This window comes from Symphodus melops (genome assembly GCF_947650265.1).
Source record: "Symphodus melops genome assembly, chromosome: 14".
In the NCBI taxonomy this organism is placed as follows: domain Eukaryota; kingdom Metazoa; phylum Chordata; class Actinopteri; order Labriformes; family Labridae; genus Symphodus; species Symphodus melops.
Window position 1 is genome coordinate 22,772,900 of NC_136704.1, and position 15,265 is coordinate 22,788,164.

At 46.0% G+C, this 15,265-nt stretch overlaps 1 protein-coding gene across 1 annotated transcript in view; it reads right to left on the reverse strand.

The window, feature by feature from the left end:
* tmx3b (thioredoxin related transmembrane protein 3b) overlaps positions 1-15,169 on the reverse strand; it is a 33,458-nt gene extending 18,289 nt beyond the window's left edge. The window contains exons 1-10 of the mRNA XM_079361429.1: positions 15,062-15,169; positions 14,762-14,819; positions 14,104-14,143; positions 13,095-13,218; positions 11,790-11,835; positions 9,274-9,354; positions 8,734-8,833; positions 8,499-8,576; positions 8,294-8,360; positions 971-1,069 (exon numbers count right to left, since the gene is read on the reverse strand). Coding sequence (XP_079217555.1) covers positions 971-1,069; positions 8,294-8,360; positions 8,499-8,576; positions 8,734-8,833; positions 9,274-9,354; positions 11,790-11,835; positions 13,095-13,218; positions 14,104-14,143; positions 14,762-14,819; positions 15,062-15,155 — 787 coding nt within the window. The 5' untranslated portion in view covers positions 15,156-15,169. The remainder of the gene's footprint in view (positions 1-970; positions 1,070-8,293; positions 8,361-8,498; positions 8,577-8,733; positions 8,834-9,273; positions 9,355-11,789; positions 11,836-13,094; positions 13,219-14,103; positions 14,144-14,761; positions 14,820-15,061) is intronic.
* Positions 15,170-15,265: the final 96 nt, after the last annotated feature.

The window sequence follows — 15,265 nt, forward strand, 5'->3', positions numbered from 1 at the left end:
GGGAGCTGCTTTGTTTCCGTACACTTGGATCATCTCTCAGGACTGTCAAGGTCCTGAGAGATGATTCGATAAAGTTTATTGACAAAAAAAAAAAAAAGATGGGGAGTGAAAAGAAGATTAGCGGACAAAAGGTGTGTAAGATGCAGAGAGCTGTGCAGAAACTGCCTCGAGTGGGATCCACAGCACACGCACTTCTATCAACATACACACACATACAACACACTGTACACTATATACAGTACACACTAAACTAATGACCGCTCAAACACTCACCTCCGGGACTGATACATTCTGCTACTCGTCAATTTGTTTCAGCACTCGTAGAAGTGTTTCGTATTTTTACGATTAGTTGCGTATTTTGCTTTCGTCATTTTTTTTTTTTTTTTTTATGTCGAAAAGCTTTCCAAAGTGTAAATCTGTGTTTCACAATTTGTACTTTTGGTTTGCACTTCCCAGCCACCGTACCTGTAAGGAGGTTTTGTGTGGTGTTGATTGTGGCGCCCCCCTGTGGACTAAGCCAGACAATTAACTTCTTTTTTTTTTGTTTTTTTTGCTTCTTTCTTTCAAATGTCTCACAGGATTTATAAATCTTTGCACGTTTCCACAGGATGTGGGGGAGGTGTGGTGAAGTGGGTTTCACTTCCTGTCTGACACCTACCTCGCGGCAGAGGTGGCAGTCACATAAGAGAACTTGGTAGAAGAATCCCATCACACCCTTGATGCTCTCATTTCCGTTTGTAGAATCACAAAGAGGCATCAGAGCTAACCTCAGTCTGTTACGTCTCCTCACGGGAGATTTCATCTCGACTGAAAAGTAAAAGTCTTTGCTCTTCATTTTGAGAATCCACAATACGACGAACGTTTGAGAATAATTTGCACAAAACTTAAAAAAGGAAGAAAAAAAAAGGGGCTTCAAAATGTAACAGAAAGTGAAACATGTAATGGGTGAGATGTTGGATGCACACGCCACCTGTCTCTCCGAGCTCGTAGAGGGTGAATCCATCAATCTGCAGGTATCCTTGGAAGCGCTCCTTGTTCACCCACGATGACAAACTGGCATCTTCGTACTCTGCGACACAAAGGGAGCGAATCATTCAGAGGCAGACACAAACACAAAACAACTTATTGACATTCAGCTCACAGCCTGTCTGTATTAGAGGCAAAGCAGAGCAGTGTATTGACGCCTGGATTGGAAGAAGATCATGTTTAGCACCTGTTGGCCGTCCTGGGAATAAAGAGCGGGGACAAGCTGAGCGTCCAGAGACAAAGGTCAGGGAGGTTATGAAACAACTCAGTGTGATCAATTCAGAGGTGTAACGATCGAAAAGAGGAAAGACAAATAAAACCAAAGTGTCAACGCTGGATTCTCTCCAGAAATTCAATTCTGTCATTTTTATTCACACTTTGCACTGATTTTCTGTTTAGCTGCCTCACTTGACCTCAGTTTTACAACTAGCAAGACTGTCTGTCTGTCTTCACACACACACACACACACACATGCACATTCATTTTCCGGGACACATTGTTGGCACATGTTCCTGCGTTTGGAGCAGATGTAGAATTCAACAGATGCTTAAGTGCAAAAACAAAAAAAAACAAAAAAAACTAAAATGATAAAGTGCAACAAATAAATAAAAAATGTGCCAAAGTCAAATAACGGATTGCTTCCTGAATGCGAGCCACATGTTGATGCAACCCGAACATCTGGAGGCAACACGCAAACAGGGGAGCCGGCGCCGCTCCCATCAGGGTAGAAAAAGCGGCGGCAGCTTGAAGTGGAGCCGTTTTGCAGGATGCTCATAATTGATGTCAAACGTCGCTGAGACCTCATTATGACATGTTAATAAGTTATCATGACCTTTCTGCAAGCGTTGCAATAATTACAAGAACACTGATGACTTGGACATGGTTTCATAAAGCTGCAGGGAGCTGGGAGAGTAATACCGAACATGACAAACTCCAACCTGAACACGTTTTTTTTTTAAAGACGCCGAGGTCCTAGCTTATACTGCTATTAGAGACGAGCGCTTTAATGCGACGCACTCTATTTGTGCCGCCGATCAAAGGCGGAGCGGCCGTGTCGTTCACGCTGCTGAGTCGGTAAATCTGGTCCACATTCCTGAGAGTTCATTCCACAGATGTTTTGGCTTTATAGACGGCACGCAGCTGCCCAGAGAGAGAGAGAGAGACGAGGGCCCCCGCCCTGCCCCCCCGCCCCCCTCCCCTGGGATGGTACAGCTCCTGATGAGCCTCGAGTCTGCACGGACAGAAACCGCTTCACCTTGAAACAAATTAGAGCTGCGAGCTTCCTCGGCGCCGACACTGCAATCTTCATAGCGCCCTGCAGGAGCCTGTCAGCCCAGAGTTCACACAGCAGGAGACGAGAGCGAGAGAGCGAGAGAGCGAGAGAGCGAGAGAGCGAGAGAGAGAGAGAGAGAGAGAGGGGCTGGGAGGGGAGATGGAATCAGACGCAGGGCGGAGTGAGGATGATCCCGTGTCAGAGTGTCTGAGCGGAGGGAGGGAGGGAGGGAGGGAGGCAGCGCTGACACTTTCTCAAGGATGAAGGTGAATCCTGCAGAAGACCTCCAAGACAACGCAAATATACAGGAAAGAAAGCGGAGACGGAGAGAAGAGGGGGGGGGGGGGGGGCGTAATGGAATCAAAGAGAATTCAAACAGGACGAGACACACAGCACTGATGTATTTCACAGTGAAGGAAGGCTCAGTGGAATGACGGGGCGGGTCAAGCTTTTACAGGATTGACTATGAAAACGACGCTTTGGCTAGCTGCCGAATAGCGTCAGGAAGTGATGGGAACCACGTGGAGATCTGTGCCGCAGAAAGCGACTTCATGTCGGGGAACGTCGGCTGCTTCTTGAACGGGCTTTAGCTGTATGCATTCAAACAGCCAGCGTCCAAGTCAAGCCCAAAAACGCAGAACTAACTGTGATGAAAGCACAAACTGTTCGTCCACCCCCTGCGCCGCGCCGTGCCGCTAACAGCACCGGGCAGCTCCACCACGGGTGACCGAGCCACCTGTGGTGAGTGAGTGAGTGAGGAGAAATACTGCAGGGCCGTCCTTCCTGCTGCAGTCACACCCCTTAACCAAGCCTGCCCCCCCCAAACACACACACACACACACACACACACACATGCTGGACACAATTCACTCCAAACACTGGTGTAATATTATGGGATCACAGCGTCCTCTGATGATGATGAAATGCTCAATGGGGCAATAAAACGTTGAACTTGATGTGCCCTGTGTGCATGATGTGTATCTGTGAACGTTCAGACAACATCTCGAACAACTGCAGCTCTGCTTCGGCTCCTCCATTATTTCATTGTGCACCGTGTGCTCTTTTTTTTTTTTGCTCTTAGCTGCTGTAACACGGTCAGTGTTTCTGTGGTGGGATGAATAATGGTTATAGCTTTTCTTCTGAGGTTGACGGAAGAACACAAAGACTGAGTCTGTGAGCTGCTCTGATGTCTCTTAATTACCCGACACCTCAGCGGACACTTTACCTGAGAAGGTGTTTACCTCAGGGGACTGTAACATGCCGAAAGATCACAGCGGTACAACTCATATCTACCCACATCGAAGTACTGAGCACGGCAGACGAAGTATAAAACAAATCCTGACTTCACCGCGTTGAACATTCGTGTGTTGTGTGTTTTTATTTTGAATCCCCGTCTGACAGGAGCCTCTCTCTCCGTGTGTGTGTGTGTGTGTGTGTGTTCTCTCCGGGCAGCCTCCCAGCCTCTCTCTTCACCTCATGACATCCTCGTTAGGTGAAGCGGTGACTCTAAACTGTCTGTAGGTGTGAAGGAGAGTGTGTGTGTGTGTGTGTGTGTGTGTGTGTGCCGTCTTGTCCCTCGTCAGCTGGGCTCCAGCCTCTCTGCGACCTCGAAGGGACAAGTCGGCTCATCTGTTCTGTTTTTGAAACATACACAGTCCAGCTTTAAAGCATGAAGCCATTCTTTATGATGAAGGAAATATGTGCATCAATGTGCTGAAGCTGTGATTCTGCTGCTGTAGACGGAATTGAACTTCTGACTACTCAAAGTGCTTTTACACCGCATGTCACACCTCCACATTCACACACTGACGGCTGGTTGCTGTGTGTATTAACCATCCAGTAACTAATCCGTTCCATACACATGCATACATGTTGCTCGCATGGGTATCAAACCCTCAACCTTCAGGGTCAGGACGACTGAGCCACATTTCTGCTCGTACTAATGTCAGTTTGTTCATCGTCACTGATTCAAACACTATTTTCTTTTCCCATTTTTTAACGTTTGCTTCGACTGAATTGATCACATGACTGGATTTTGATCGGTGGGAATGTCACATTATTTGGGTTGACATTCCTTCTGAGGTGAACACTGGACACGTTCGCCGTCACAAGGCGTCAGCGGCGTGTTATCACCTTTTCAGGCGCGATCTCTTCTTGTCAACACTTCCACCTGCTGTTAATCTGACTGTCACTCGACTGCGCTCGCAATAAAACCTATGCAAATAGTTTCTCTCGCATCTGGCTGCTTTACCTTCCTCTCCACACGAGGAGTGACAGGCTCACACAGGCCGCTGAGCGTTTACTGCCGTGTATTAACAGAAACCCCGTTTCAAAGCCAATTCCAATTCAGTGAAGCAATTTCAAAAAGCATACTGTGTGGACTAACACGGCACTGAACACACACGACGATCAGAAACATTTAGCGCTTCAAGCACACAAACAGAGCGGACCTGTACGGCAGGAAAACAAGTTCGGATTTCACCCATTAAATATGCATGAGGCTGAGCTGGACTGTATTTTAACCGGGGTCTTCAAACGGGATGCCGCACTTTGTGATGTGCACTAAACCAATCAAAGCGAACCAACACAACAACAACAACAGATATTATTTTACACAAAGTCAGAGGACAAAGTGTATTAATCCCTTCAAAGTAAACACAAATGATAAAAGAGGGGAAGATGTTGAAGGTTTCTTACATATCCTGGGAGCTACCGGCCTCCCAAATCAGTAGATTAAAAAATACACCAAAGCCAATGAATTATCAGAACAGGTGCCTTAAAGTTAGTTTTGTCAGGAAAAAAAGAAAAATTAGGACTTAAATGCGCTACCTGAAAAAATCTCTCGAAATGGAAACTGAAGCGATACCACTGCTAAATCCCGAAACATCAGGAAAGATAATCATGTCTATAAACCCCTCTATTTCAGCCCTGCTCAGAACAGGCTGTTTCTGTGTCTGTAGCTTTAAATATGTAAATGAGCTGTGTCTGACCACGCCCCCTCTCTGGAAGGGCTCGGGTGTACTTTCTCGCTGCTTTCTGGCTCCATGTCCTATTGTTTACGGTGAGAAGGCAGACTCAGAGGGCAGAACAAACACCTAGCTGTGGGAGTGTCACCCACCTGGGGGAGGGGCTACTGCCCTTTGTGATGTCATGAAGGGAAAATCTCCAAACGGCCTGTTTGAGCACACATTTTCTGAAAAGTGGAGCAGGCAGAAGACGGAGAGGATGGAGGGGGTTTGTAGACAGACTAGAGACACATGTTAGAGTTAGAGGAACCAGATGAAGTAGATTTTTTTTATGTTTAACTTTTAAATTGATCCTTTACTGCTCTGTTCAGACTTTCTGCATCTTTTGAGTCTTTTTGAGACTTTTTGTTCTTTTCAAACAGCTGGAGGAAAAAGCTGCATCATTGGTTGTTCACAGATTTAGCCGACATCTGTTCGTTTGCCTTGTGGGGTGGAAGACATAAAAACGATGCCAATGTTAGTTTGAATAGTTTAATAATTCATTTTCATTGCCAATAAAAACAACACTTGGTGATTAGAAAAGCTCCAACTCAGGATTATGAGCCTGCACACTACAGCCGTGCACTAACTGAACCACTGAATGCACGTCCTTATTAATGGAGGTCTCCACTCCGTTCGTGAATGGGGGCGATGTCGTGATGTTATTAATCACATTCACTGAACAAACGTTCACCGTTTGAATTCTTTAAACAACTCGGCATGTCTGTCTGCGAGATGCTTCGCTAAACTGGACGTGTTAGCTTAGCGACCCTGGTCTGCGTGGGTTTCAAATGTCATTTACACACGGGCGTTGTGTCGACCGTGTGGTGACCATGACTGTTCGGGGTTGTGGGGGAAATAATGCCATATTTCACTACGACCACCTAGCAAAGCTAGCATCTGAAACGTTAGCAGCCCCGGCTCTCGTTCTGCTACTCCCCATGAAAGTTAACAACTGTTTGTATACAGTTGTTTGTAAACAAATGTTTGGCACGCCCCCCGATGTCTGGTGGGAGTGACAGCAGAGCTTGGAACAGCGCATGCATGCACACATCACCTGCAGGGGGTGAAAGCCGAGCACTGAGTTCTTCTAATAAAGACGATATTGAGATCTAGAAGACAGCTAAGCAGACTAAGTGGAGAACACACAGTATGGCCTGTGTGCGAAGATGGAAGGATTCAAAACAAAATGCCAGGAGATTAAATATTTCAGGTCGTTGTCACCTTGTCTCACTTCACTGTCATTCAAAAGTTTGAGTTTTTGTAGATTACAGCAGCTAAGAAACTAATTTTAGACCGCTGCTGAGTTATCCATCACTTTGGAAGCAGCTCACGTCGAGTCTCAAGCTCCTAAAAATATCTGCTAAACTTTAAGACAGCCTGCCCCGGGACTCTTACTCGAGTTGCTCTTTCACTCATTTGCTTCACAGCTGGAGCTTTCTCGAGAGGCAAGACAACTTGTGTCGCATTTACTCCCCTTAAAATTAATATTAAGTGTCAAAACATCCGTTCCTTCAGTGTTTCAGTGTTTCAGCAGAAGAAGAGTACAGCAGGCGGGTTGTTAAAGCAGTTAAAAAACCCCTCGAGGACACGACAAGTATAACAATCTGCTCACGCTACTTTATATTGCTTTTTACATGCTAGTACATTATCGCTTAAATAAATGTCATAGTCATAAAACTGTGTCACTGGCAGCTGATGCAAATGTGTCTCAGACACTTAGCCAAACAGAACATCATGCAAAGTGAGTGTCGCAGTTTTATTTTATCCCCGAGTGAAACATCGAGAGAGTCGATTTCCAGCAACCTCCAGAGTCCTCGGAGAAACTCGGCAACGCACAGCTTGAAGAAAACCAGGACCACAGGTGGTGAGGGGGAAAAAAACCAGGCAAACTACTTCCTCTTATGCAGAGTGGGAAATGTGCTTTGAGAAAGGTAAGAGCGAAATGAGGCACCTTTTTTTTTTTTTTTTTTTTTTACTCTTTCACGAGATAATGTTCCCTTTTTTTTTTTTCTTCCAATTTCCAGATGCTCAAGAGGGAGAGGAGATCCACCGTGTGAGAAAGACAGGACACAGCATGTCATTTCTCCATTCTGCTTAATGCACCGTCACCATGGCGATGCCAGACATCCGCCACATCCTCTGCATCACGGTGCTGGAGGACTCCGCCGAGTGTGGCGTTTTCGTGGTCAACGTGTGCTGCGGCGAGCCTCTCCTGCTGAGCTTCTGGCGCAGGAAGCTCGCGTTTCGGAACAGCCAGGTGGAGCAGACGGACGTCAACTCCCGCGGGGACCCCGCCGAGCTGGATTTTATCCTGCGGGTGCTCCACCGTGCTCCCAACGTGCCTAACAGCCACTACTGGGGCCCGTTTGTGTTAGCGCTGTGCCTCGACGCGCTCCACTTCCGCTTCCGCCTCCCGGCTGAAGCGCTCAGCGGCGGCGACATCCAAGACATCATGGAGGAATGTGGCGAGCTCACCCTGTTGCGGTGAGAAGCTTACAAGTTGGTGACAAAATGTCAGATCATTTCCGGTGGGGACTCGGCGGCTGCGTCAGCGATTCATCTCGGCTGGTCACGAGATGAATCGCTAAATACAGTGGCAGCTCTGCCCTGCTCTCCTCAGTATAAACTGTGGTCTCTCACGCCCATCCGAACCCGGCCTGCTTTGTTATGCGTGTCCGCCCTAAGACAAACCACTGCGACATCACGGGGCCCGCTTCACACACACACACACACACACACACACACACAATAGTGGGCAGAGCTCCGGGTGCTTTATGACGGGGCCAGGCACACCATAACTCAGCGTGGTGAAGAAGATGAAAGAGGGGACGGGGAAAACTGTGAGGAACGCAGCCAGAGAAAAACAAGCACTGCAGGGAAGGAAGGCCGAGGAGCTTGTACACAAAAGGGCTCCTTAAATGATGACTTCTTCTTCTTCTTCTTCTGCCTTAACACAGACACGAGTAGATGAAGACGTCATGCTTACCGTCATAGGTGAAGTAGACTCCGTCCTTGAAGACGACGACAGCTGGGACCTCTGGCAAAGAGACAGACTGACAAAAAAAACACACTTTCATTTATGTCACGTCTGTGTTTACGAGTGAGAACTTCAGACTTTAACCTTCCATGAAAACTGCAAAGATAGCATGCAAAGCTAGTGACTGTATGACGATGCTTATTCAAAGAGTTACCTCTGGAAAGACTTCCTCTGACGCCGAGAAGAAGTAAGTGTAGACGATGAGCTCAGAGGCTACGTCGTTGTACTTCTCCTGTTACAACAAAACACACAACAGAGATCCATTATGACGAGTCCTCGTGACGTTCCACACAACTTTTCCTTCATTGGGAAGCAGCCGTGTTGACACCGCTTCAGGACTCAGAAGGAGCTGGGGGGCTTCGTGTTTGGGTGACGTAAGTGTGGCTTACTTTGAGGGGAGATTCGCCACCGACGTACACGAAAAGCACATCGTGTCGCTTCAGCATGTGATCGAACATCTGCTTGCTGGGAAGCGCCCGCACGGCCGGTCTGAAGGGGAAAATAACACAAACAGGGATGAGTCCATTCGGCCTAACAAAACAAAAAAAAAAGCTCCCTGATGGAAACAACTCCCACAGTTCTGATGTGGGATTTCTGTGCTGCTAGCTCCACCTGGTGGACGTTCGACAGCTTGCAGCCCCGCGCAGAGTCAGAGCCAAGCTTTTGATCGAGCCCTCTGTCACGGATCGGACTCCATTTTCCCTCGAGGAGGGGAAATCTGTCAGGCTCAGATGATGCAGGGCTTAAAGTGGAGCATCAAAAGGTGGAAATCCACTGAGCTATGAAACAAATATGGCCTGCGTTGATAAGCCTGCATGGATGATGTGCACGTTCACGGCATGTTTCCTGTGCTGCAAAAATCTAACTTCTCCTTTTTCTTTTTCTTTTTTTTAAGTTTCATTTTCTCGAGCTTAACCGCCGTAACTCACCCCGCCACCCTGTTGGCAAACTCCACGATGTCGTCTTTTGTCCTCGGTCCTTTGTAATTGTAGGCAAGGTCCCCCTTCAACCTGCACAGGACACAGAAAAACAAGAGGGACGTGGTTTCATTTGCAGAACCATTACAAAGCATTCGTTGAATTTGCAGCTGATAGAAAATAAAATGAAACAGGAATCAGATTTTTTTTTTTTTTTTTTTTAAACGTTCCTTTTCAGGGTGTCGCTTTAGTCTGAAAAAAGCTCCTTCAGTGAAACACGAGGGAAAACAATACTGCAGCAGAAGCAAAGTTCAGAGTAAAGGCTTTGATTAGTCATCGGTCGAGTTGTTCAATCAAACAGCGAATCAAAGCCTGCTCAAGGTCTTTGCTCGTTACGCTCACTGCAGAGTGTGTTTAGTGAGTTCTGACTGATTCCAGATTTATTGTAAATATTGAAAATAGTCTGCTTAGGATGAAGGAGAGAGCAGACATTTATCTTTTCTGTTGTGGGCATATCTAAGGTGTCTCCATTTTTCTTTCCATATCTGATTTATGAAGTCACTCGGGTTTATTATTTGTCCCGAGCTCTCCATAAGGTGAAAAATAAAATGTGTTACTGTGCACTTTTTGTTCTCTCGGCTCGTCGTTGGGAGTGAGGAAGTAGAGCTTTATGCTGCGCGTCGTTTCCCCTCAGCCGGGCGTCACAGTCTTTATAACTCTGAGTGGATCTATGAAGACGAGCGCCGTGGATTTCTACAACACTACACAAAGTGACCACAAAGTGTATCTGTTTGAGAAGAACCCGGAGTTATTTAACACATCATCAATGCTCCGAAAATATCTCAGGGGTTTTATGTTGTTGGTTTTTTTTTTTATTATTATTATTAAACAAACACAGAAAACGTCATTTTGGGAACTTTTTTTTTTTAACCTACTAAAAAAAAAACCCACTAAAACACAAATGCTAACTTTAATGTCTGAACATCACAAGACGTTTACATTAACATTAACTCCATCAGGAGACGCTTCTTCAGCACAGACAGAAGCGCTGCTAGTCAACAGGCAAGGCAGGCGACTGCTTGGGGCCCCAGGGCCACACGGGAGCCCCCCCCCTCCCCCAACAGCTGATAAACTTTAAACCACAGCATTGCCTCAAAATGTGCACATTTTGCAACTACCGTAGGAAACCCCCCTAATGGGGCCCCATCTGACAGCACTTACACTCCAGGGGCCCTGCTAAGTGTCTCGTGCGTTATTGCTGTGAAAATAATAATGGACGCTGGTTGGAGGGGCCCACAGGGAACGGCCCCTCACAGAGTCCCAGCCAGGCGTCCTGCCCGGGTCCAACCCCTCCAGCGGGCAGCGGGCATTAAGGATTGCTCAGGTTGCATCAGCCCAAAGAGCTTAATGAACTCGGGGGGGACAGCGGCTCTAAATCCAGCCTCCTTGCGTCTCTCGAGGGAGGCATCTCATGCCTTCAGCGGATGTTTCATCACTGGCTCGGTTTGATGTTATGAACCCCGCCGCGATCCCGAGGCCCGTTCCCAAATGAGCGTGATGAAAGTAAACGGGGAGCCCATTATGGCAGCGAGCGGATGACTGACTGACTGTGTGGAATACACGAAGACAAACCGCGCCGCGTGGAAAGATCATTTCTCTCAAGTCAATGTGAGCTCAGCAGCCGGCGTCTCTCCCTCCATTCACTCGTTTCTCCGGAAAAAAAAATAAAAAAGTCACTTAATGAGGCACGCGGGAGAAATCAACACCGAACATCACCTGTGATTTGTTGATGAACAGATCAAATCAAAGGAGATGGCGGGGAAAATAAGAAAAAGGGGGAAACTTCACTAATTACAGCATCCAGCAGTGCAACATGTAATACAATTAAACCCTGAAAAGGTGCGAGCAGCAACAACACCTCCATCCCTCCTGGGTCCGACCTCTCAGGGCACCTCGAGAGGCCGAACCTCGGAGGGGAGAAAAACACGACAGCGGAGTGAAGCTGATCACAACACAACTGAAGGTTACGTAACATCAACATGAAGGGCTTCAGCTGACAAACAACACCATCACGGCTGTTTGAAAACACACACACACACACACACACACACACACACCAGGAGAGCGGAGGAATTTCACAATATCTTTTTATACTTCTGCAATAGTTTTACATTTCACACTATTTAACATTTATACTTTAAATTCAGCGATAGTTTACATTTCAAATATTTTATATTTCTCCACTATCTATTCATAATTTACGATGCTGCTACCTATAATAACACCTACCATACAGAGTCCATCTCACCTTCATTAGAGTCACTTATTCACATTCTTCTTCTGTTGTTTTTCTTTTTAGCCGTGTGCATTTTAATAATAATAATAATAATTTAAGGTGAAGCCAAATAACTTCGTTATGCAATTGTACAATGACAATAAAAGCCTTCTTTTCTTTTCTATTCTAGCAGAAAGCTTGAAGTCAAAGTGGAAGATTTGATGTGATGTTTGAGTGAGTTTGTGTCACTTACAGTTTTATTGTGGGGTAACCACGGACACCGAACTCTGACGCCATCCCTGCAACAAAGACAGACTTTTTTTGAAGACACCTTTTCAACACAGGTTTAATTCAATTCAATTCAATTCAATTCAAAAAAAACTTTATTTGTCCCCGGGGGGCAATTCAGGGCAGCAAATAACATGAGCATTTAATGTAAAAACATTTAACCTATCAACAAGAATAAACGCTTCCTGCCGTCGTGATGACACGGTCAGGACAAGCTGCTCCATCATTGGTTAATGTCCGGGAGATAAATATGTGGTGGACTTTACATGGAGACACAGCAGGTCCTGCAGATTCACCTGAAGACATGACAACACGTTCTCTCCATGCTGAGGCTCGCTGGATTATTACCCCGGCCTGCAACTTTCATCACACACACACACACGAGGAGAATCTGAACAGATCCATAATCTGAAGGATGCACACACTGCAGGATGTTAGAGCCTCTCCACGTGACCTCACATGAACAACACGACGAATAACCGCCACTTCAGTTTGTCATTTTAATGCTTTTTTTTTTTTTTTTTTGCTTTTTTTTTTTGCAGAGAGGACAGAAAACCTTTTTTAAAACAAGTTTGGGTGAAGACATGTTTGACAGCATGGATCGTCTGTCGTTCAGAGTTTAACTGTCGGGTGCATTTCAGTTCTCACCGTCCTCGCTTTTCTCTCGTGGTTATTTCATCCTCACACGACGAACGCTCATCCGTCATGATTTTAAATCCTGCATATCAGGATTCATTTTGTGATTATTTTTACGAGCACTGCAACAGCCCGAGCTGAGAGTATTTCACTTGCTGCTTGAATTCAAACCTGCTCTTTTGACATACAGACGAACTTCCGGTGGATCACAGGTTAAGACACTAACTTAAACACGGAGAAAAAGAACGACACGCGGATCAAAAACTAAACGAAGACAGGTGAAAAGAACGGCAGGAAAGGTCGATGTGTGAAGTCATGAGGTGGATTTGATGCAGCGGTGTCCTTCCTTTGCATCCGTGTGACTAAAAGGAGACGATGAGGAGGCTTGTTAGCGTTTTGTCTTCGGGGACAAAACAACATGCGATGAAACGCTGGATGTGTTTACATCATCACACCTTAAATTAACCAGCCAATCCTGACAGCCTTCAAAGCAAACAGGACGCCGTCGTGTTGTTGGAACAACTCGGGTTAATAGAGTTCAATGTTTTTCCTCCGGCTCGTGAAACGATCACCTGAGGAAAGAAGAGGCTCATGGGAAAGACACGGAGGCACTTCATTATCATCACCCACTCACCAGAGTAAGCAGTGGCGTCCATCTTTCCCACGCGGACCGGCGACCCGGAGCTCTTCAGCTCAACGCCCACGTCGTACCAAACTGGCTCCAGTTTTTTACAGTAACCACACCAAGGTGCGTAGAACTGGGGAAAACAGTCAGTAGATCAGGTCAGACACCAGGATACATAAATATAATATATACGTTGTTTAACTTTCTGTCTTAAAGTCACACATACAGAATACTTGATCGAGTTTATGAACTTTAAAACAGATTTAAAGCTCAAACACTGAAATGTTTTTGAGGCCATGAATGTGAAGAAGGTCCACAGTGGGAGCCTGGCTCAGCCTGCGACCTCTAACAGGGTCCTGAGGTCACCAGCTGAAGGTCTGTCAGGTGTACCGACACTTAGATCACAGCGAGAGAGGAGGTCTGACGTGACTACGTGCTTACTACACAGGAAGTGTTGGGAGGAGAAAAATTTAGCTTTTTTTTTTTTTTTTGGTCTCCATCAGAAAATATCTGTCTCTTAGACGTCTGAACTCACGATGTTCACAAGTAAAGTGCAAACTGTGTTTGTGAGTCAGGGCACTGAAGTGTTGAGAGTACCCAACCAGACCAACAGAAGTCGTTCTTATCCAGCTCGAATTGAAAATCAAAGTCCTCGAACGAGTGCGTAAAGTGTTTGATCATCGACACCGCTGCTGCAACTTCCCAGTTTAAGGACTTCCTCCTGCAACACGAACCCGGAGCACGAGCAGAAAAACAGACCCAATCCCAAACGGTGATAAAAACCCCCTCCGAGCCCCGCTGGCTTTGGCTGGCATGCATGACTTCTCATCCGCTAATCACACACACAGAGGACAGTCTGCACACCCCTCCGGCCTCCCGCCCTCCAACGTCCCCACCCTGACCGCCGCCGCTTCCGCAGGGGATGATGTGGACAGTGGCGTGCTGGATCTAAAGTAAAGCGCAGCGGAATGGACCCAGACCGGTTTGTGTGTGCATGAGTGCATAACGCAAAACTCACATCCACCAGCCAGACATCGTTCACCCTGGTGTCTTTGAATCTGTCGAAGAAAGAAAAAAAAAAAAAAGAGAGAGAGAGCATGACTTCAAACAGACAATGTGAATATTGTACAGTATGGCTTACAGTGTTTGGAATTTCCCTCTTCTTAAGATGCTTAAAAAACATGCTTTATATTAAGAAATAATGTCCCACACAGCTGACAGATGAACAACTTCTTTTTGATGTTTACAGTAAGTATTTATCTTCACGAGTTGCAGGAAAAGCACCCGAATCAGAGAGAATTAAAAAAAAAAACACAAATAAACCGGGCAGACTTAAAACTGCAGGCATCCAATTAGAGAGTATTCTGCCATCTCAAACCTCAGAGAAAATCAAGAATGTGCTTTTCTGCTTAAATCAACCCAATTCTTGTTAATGTAAGTTTGGAAAATGGGATGAATCCTTAAATGACTTTAAATTAGCAGCAACTTGTGCACAAGTCCAAAATGATCCAAACAAGTGTTTAGGAGGAAATGAGAGATGAGTAAGTACTGAATTAAACTCTGATTTTCACACACATGCAGTCTCGTAGGGAGTTGCATTAAATGCTCATGTTATAATGATGTGATGACTACACAGGAAGGTGAGGCAGAGCATTCATAGAGAGAGCATCACTTACGTGTCATCTAGATCCTCCACAAATGCAAGCACCGCTGAACTGAGGAAGGCCGCTATCACTGGAATAATCAAACAGCAATAAAAAAAAACATGTTATCTTTGTGTGGAGAAGAGCTTTGCATGTCGTTTCTGTCCTACAGCTCTCTGCAGCCTGAAGCCTCATGACTGAAGCATCCCCAGCTAAAGCGCTCGTGCCCGGCTAACTGTGCAGCAGGGAGCTGCAGTGCTCGTTTTCACACACGCTGGGGGAGCACCGTATGGTGTACTGTTAAATATACGTGAAATAAAAACGTGAACGTACCTCCATAAAACAGAGAAGCTTTCACTTCTGCCATCGCTTCGACTGGAAACAGCGAGCAGGAAATACAGCTGCTAAATCTGGAGCTCTTGCGCATGCGCGGGGTCACGCGAACCTTCATGCGCGGTCAGAAACACTATTTAATGTTTAATTAAACTAGTAAATAAAAACTTGCAAATATTTTACAAGTTTAAATCTTTAAATAAT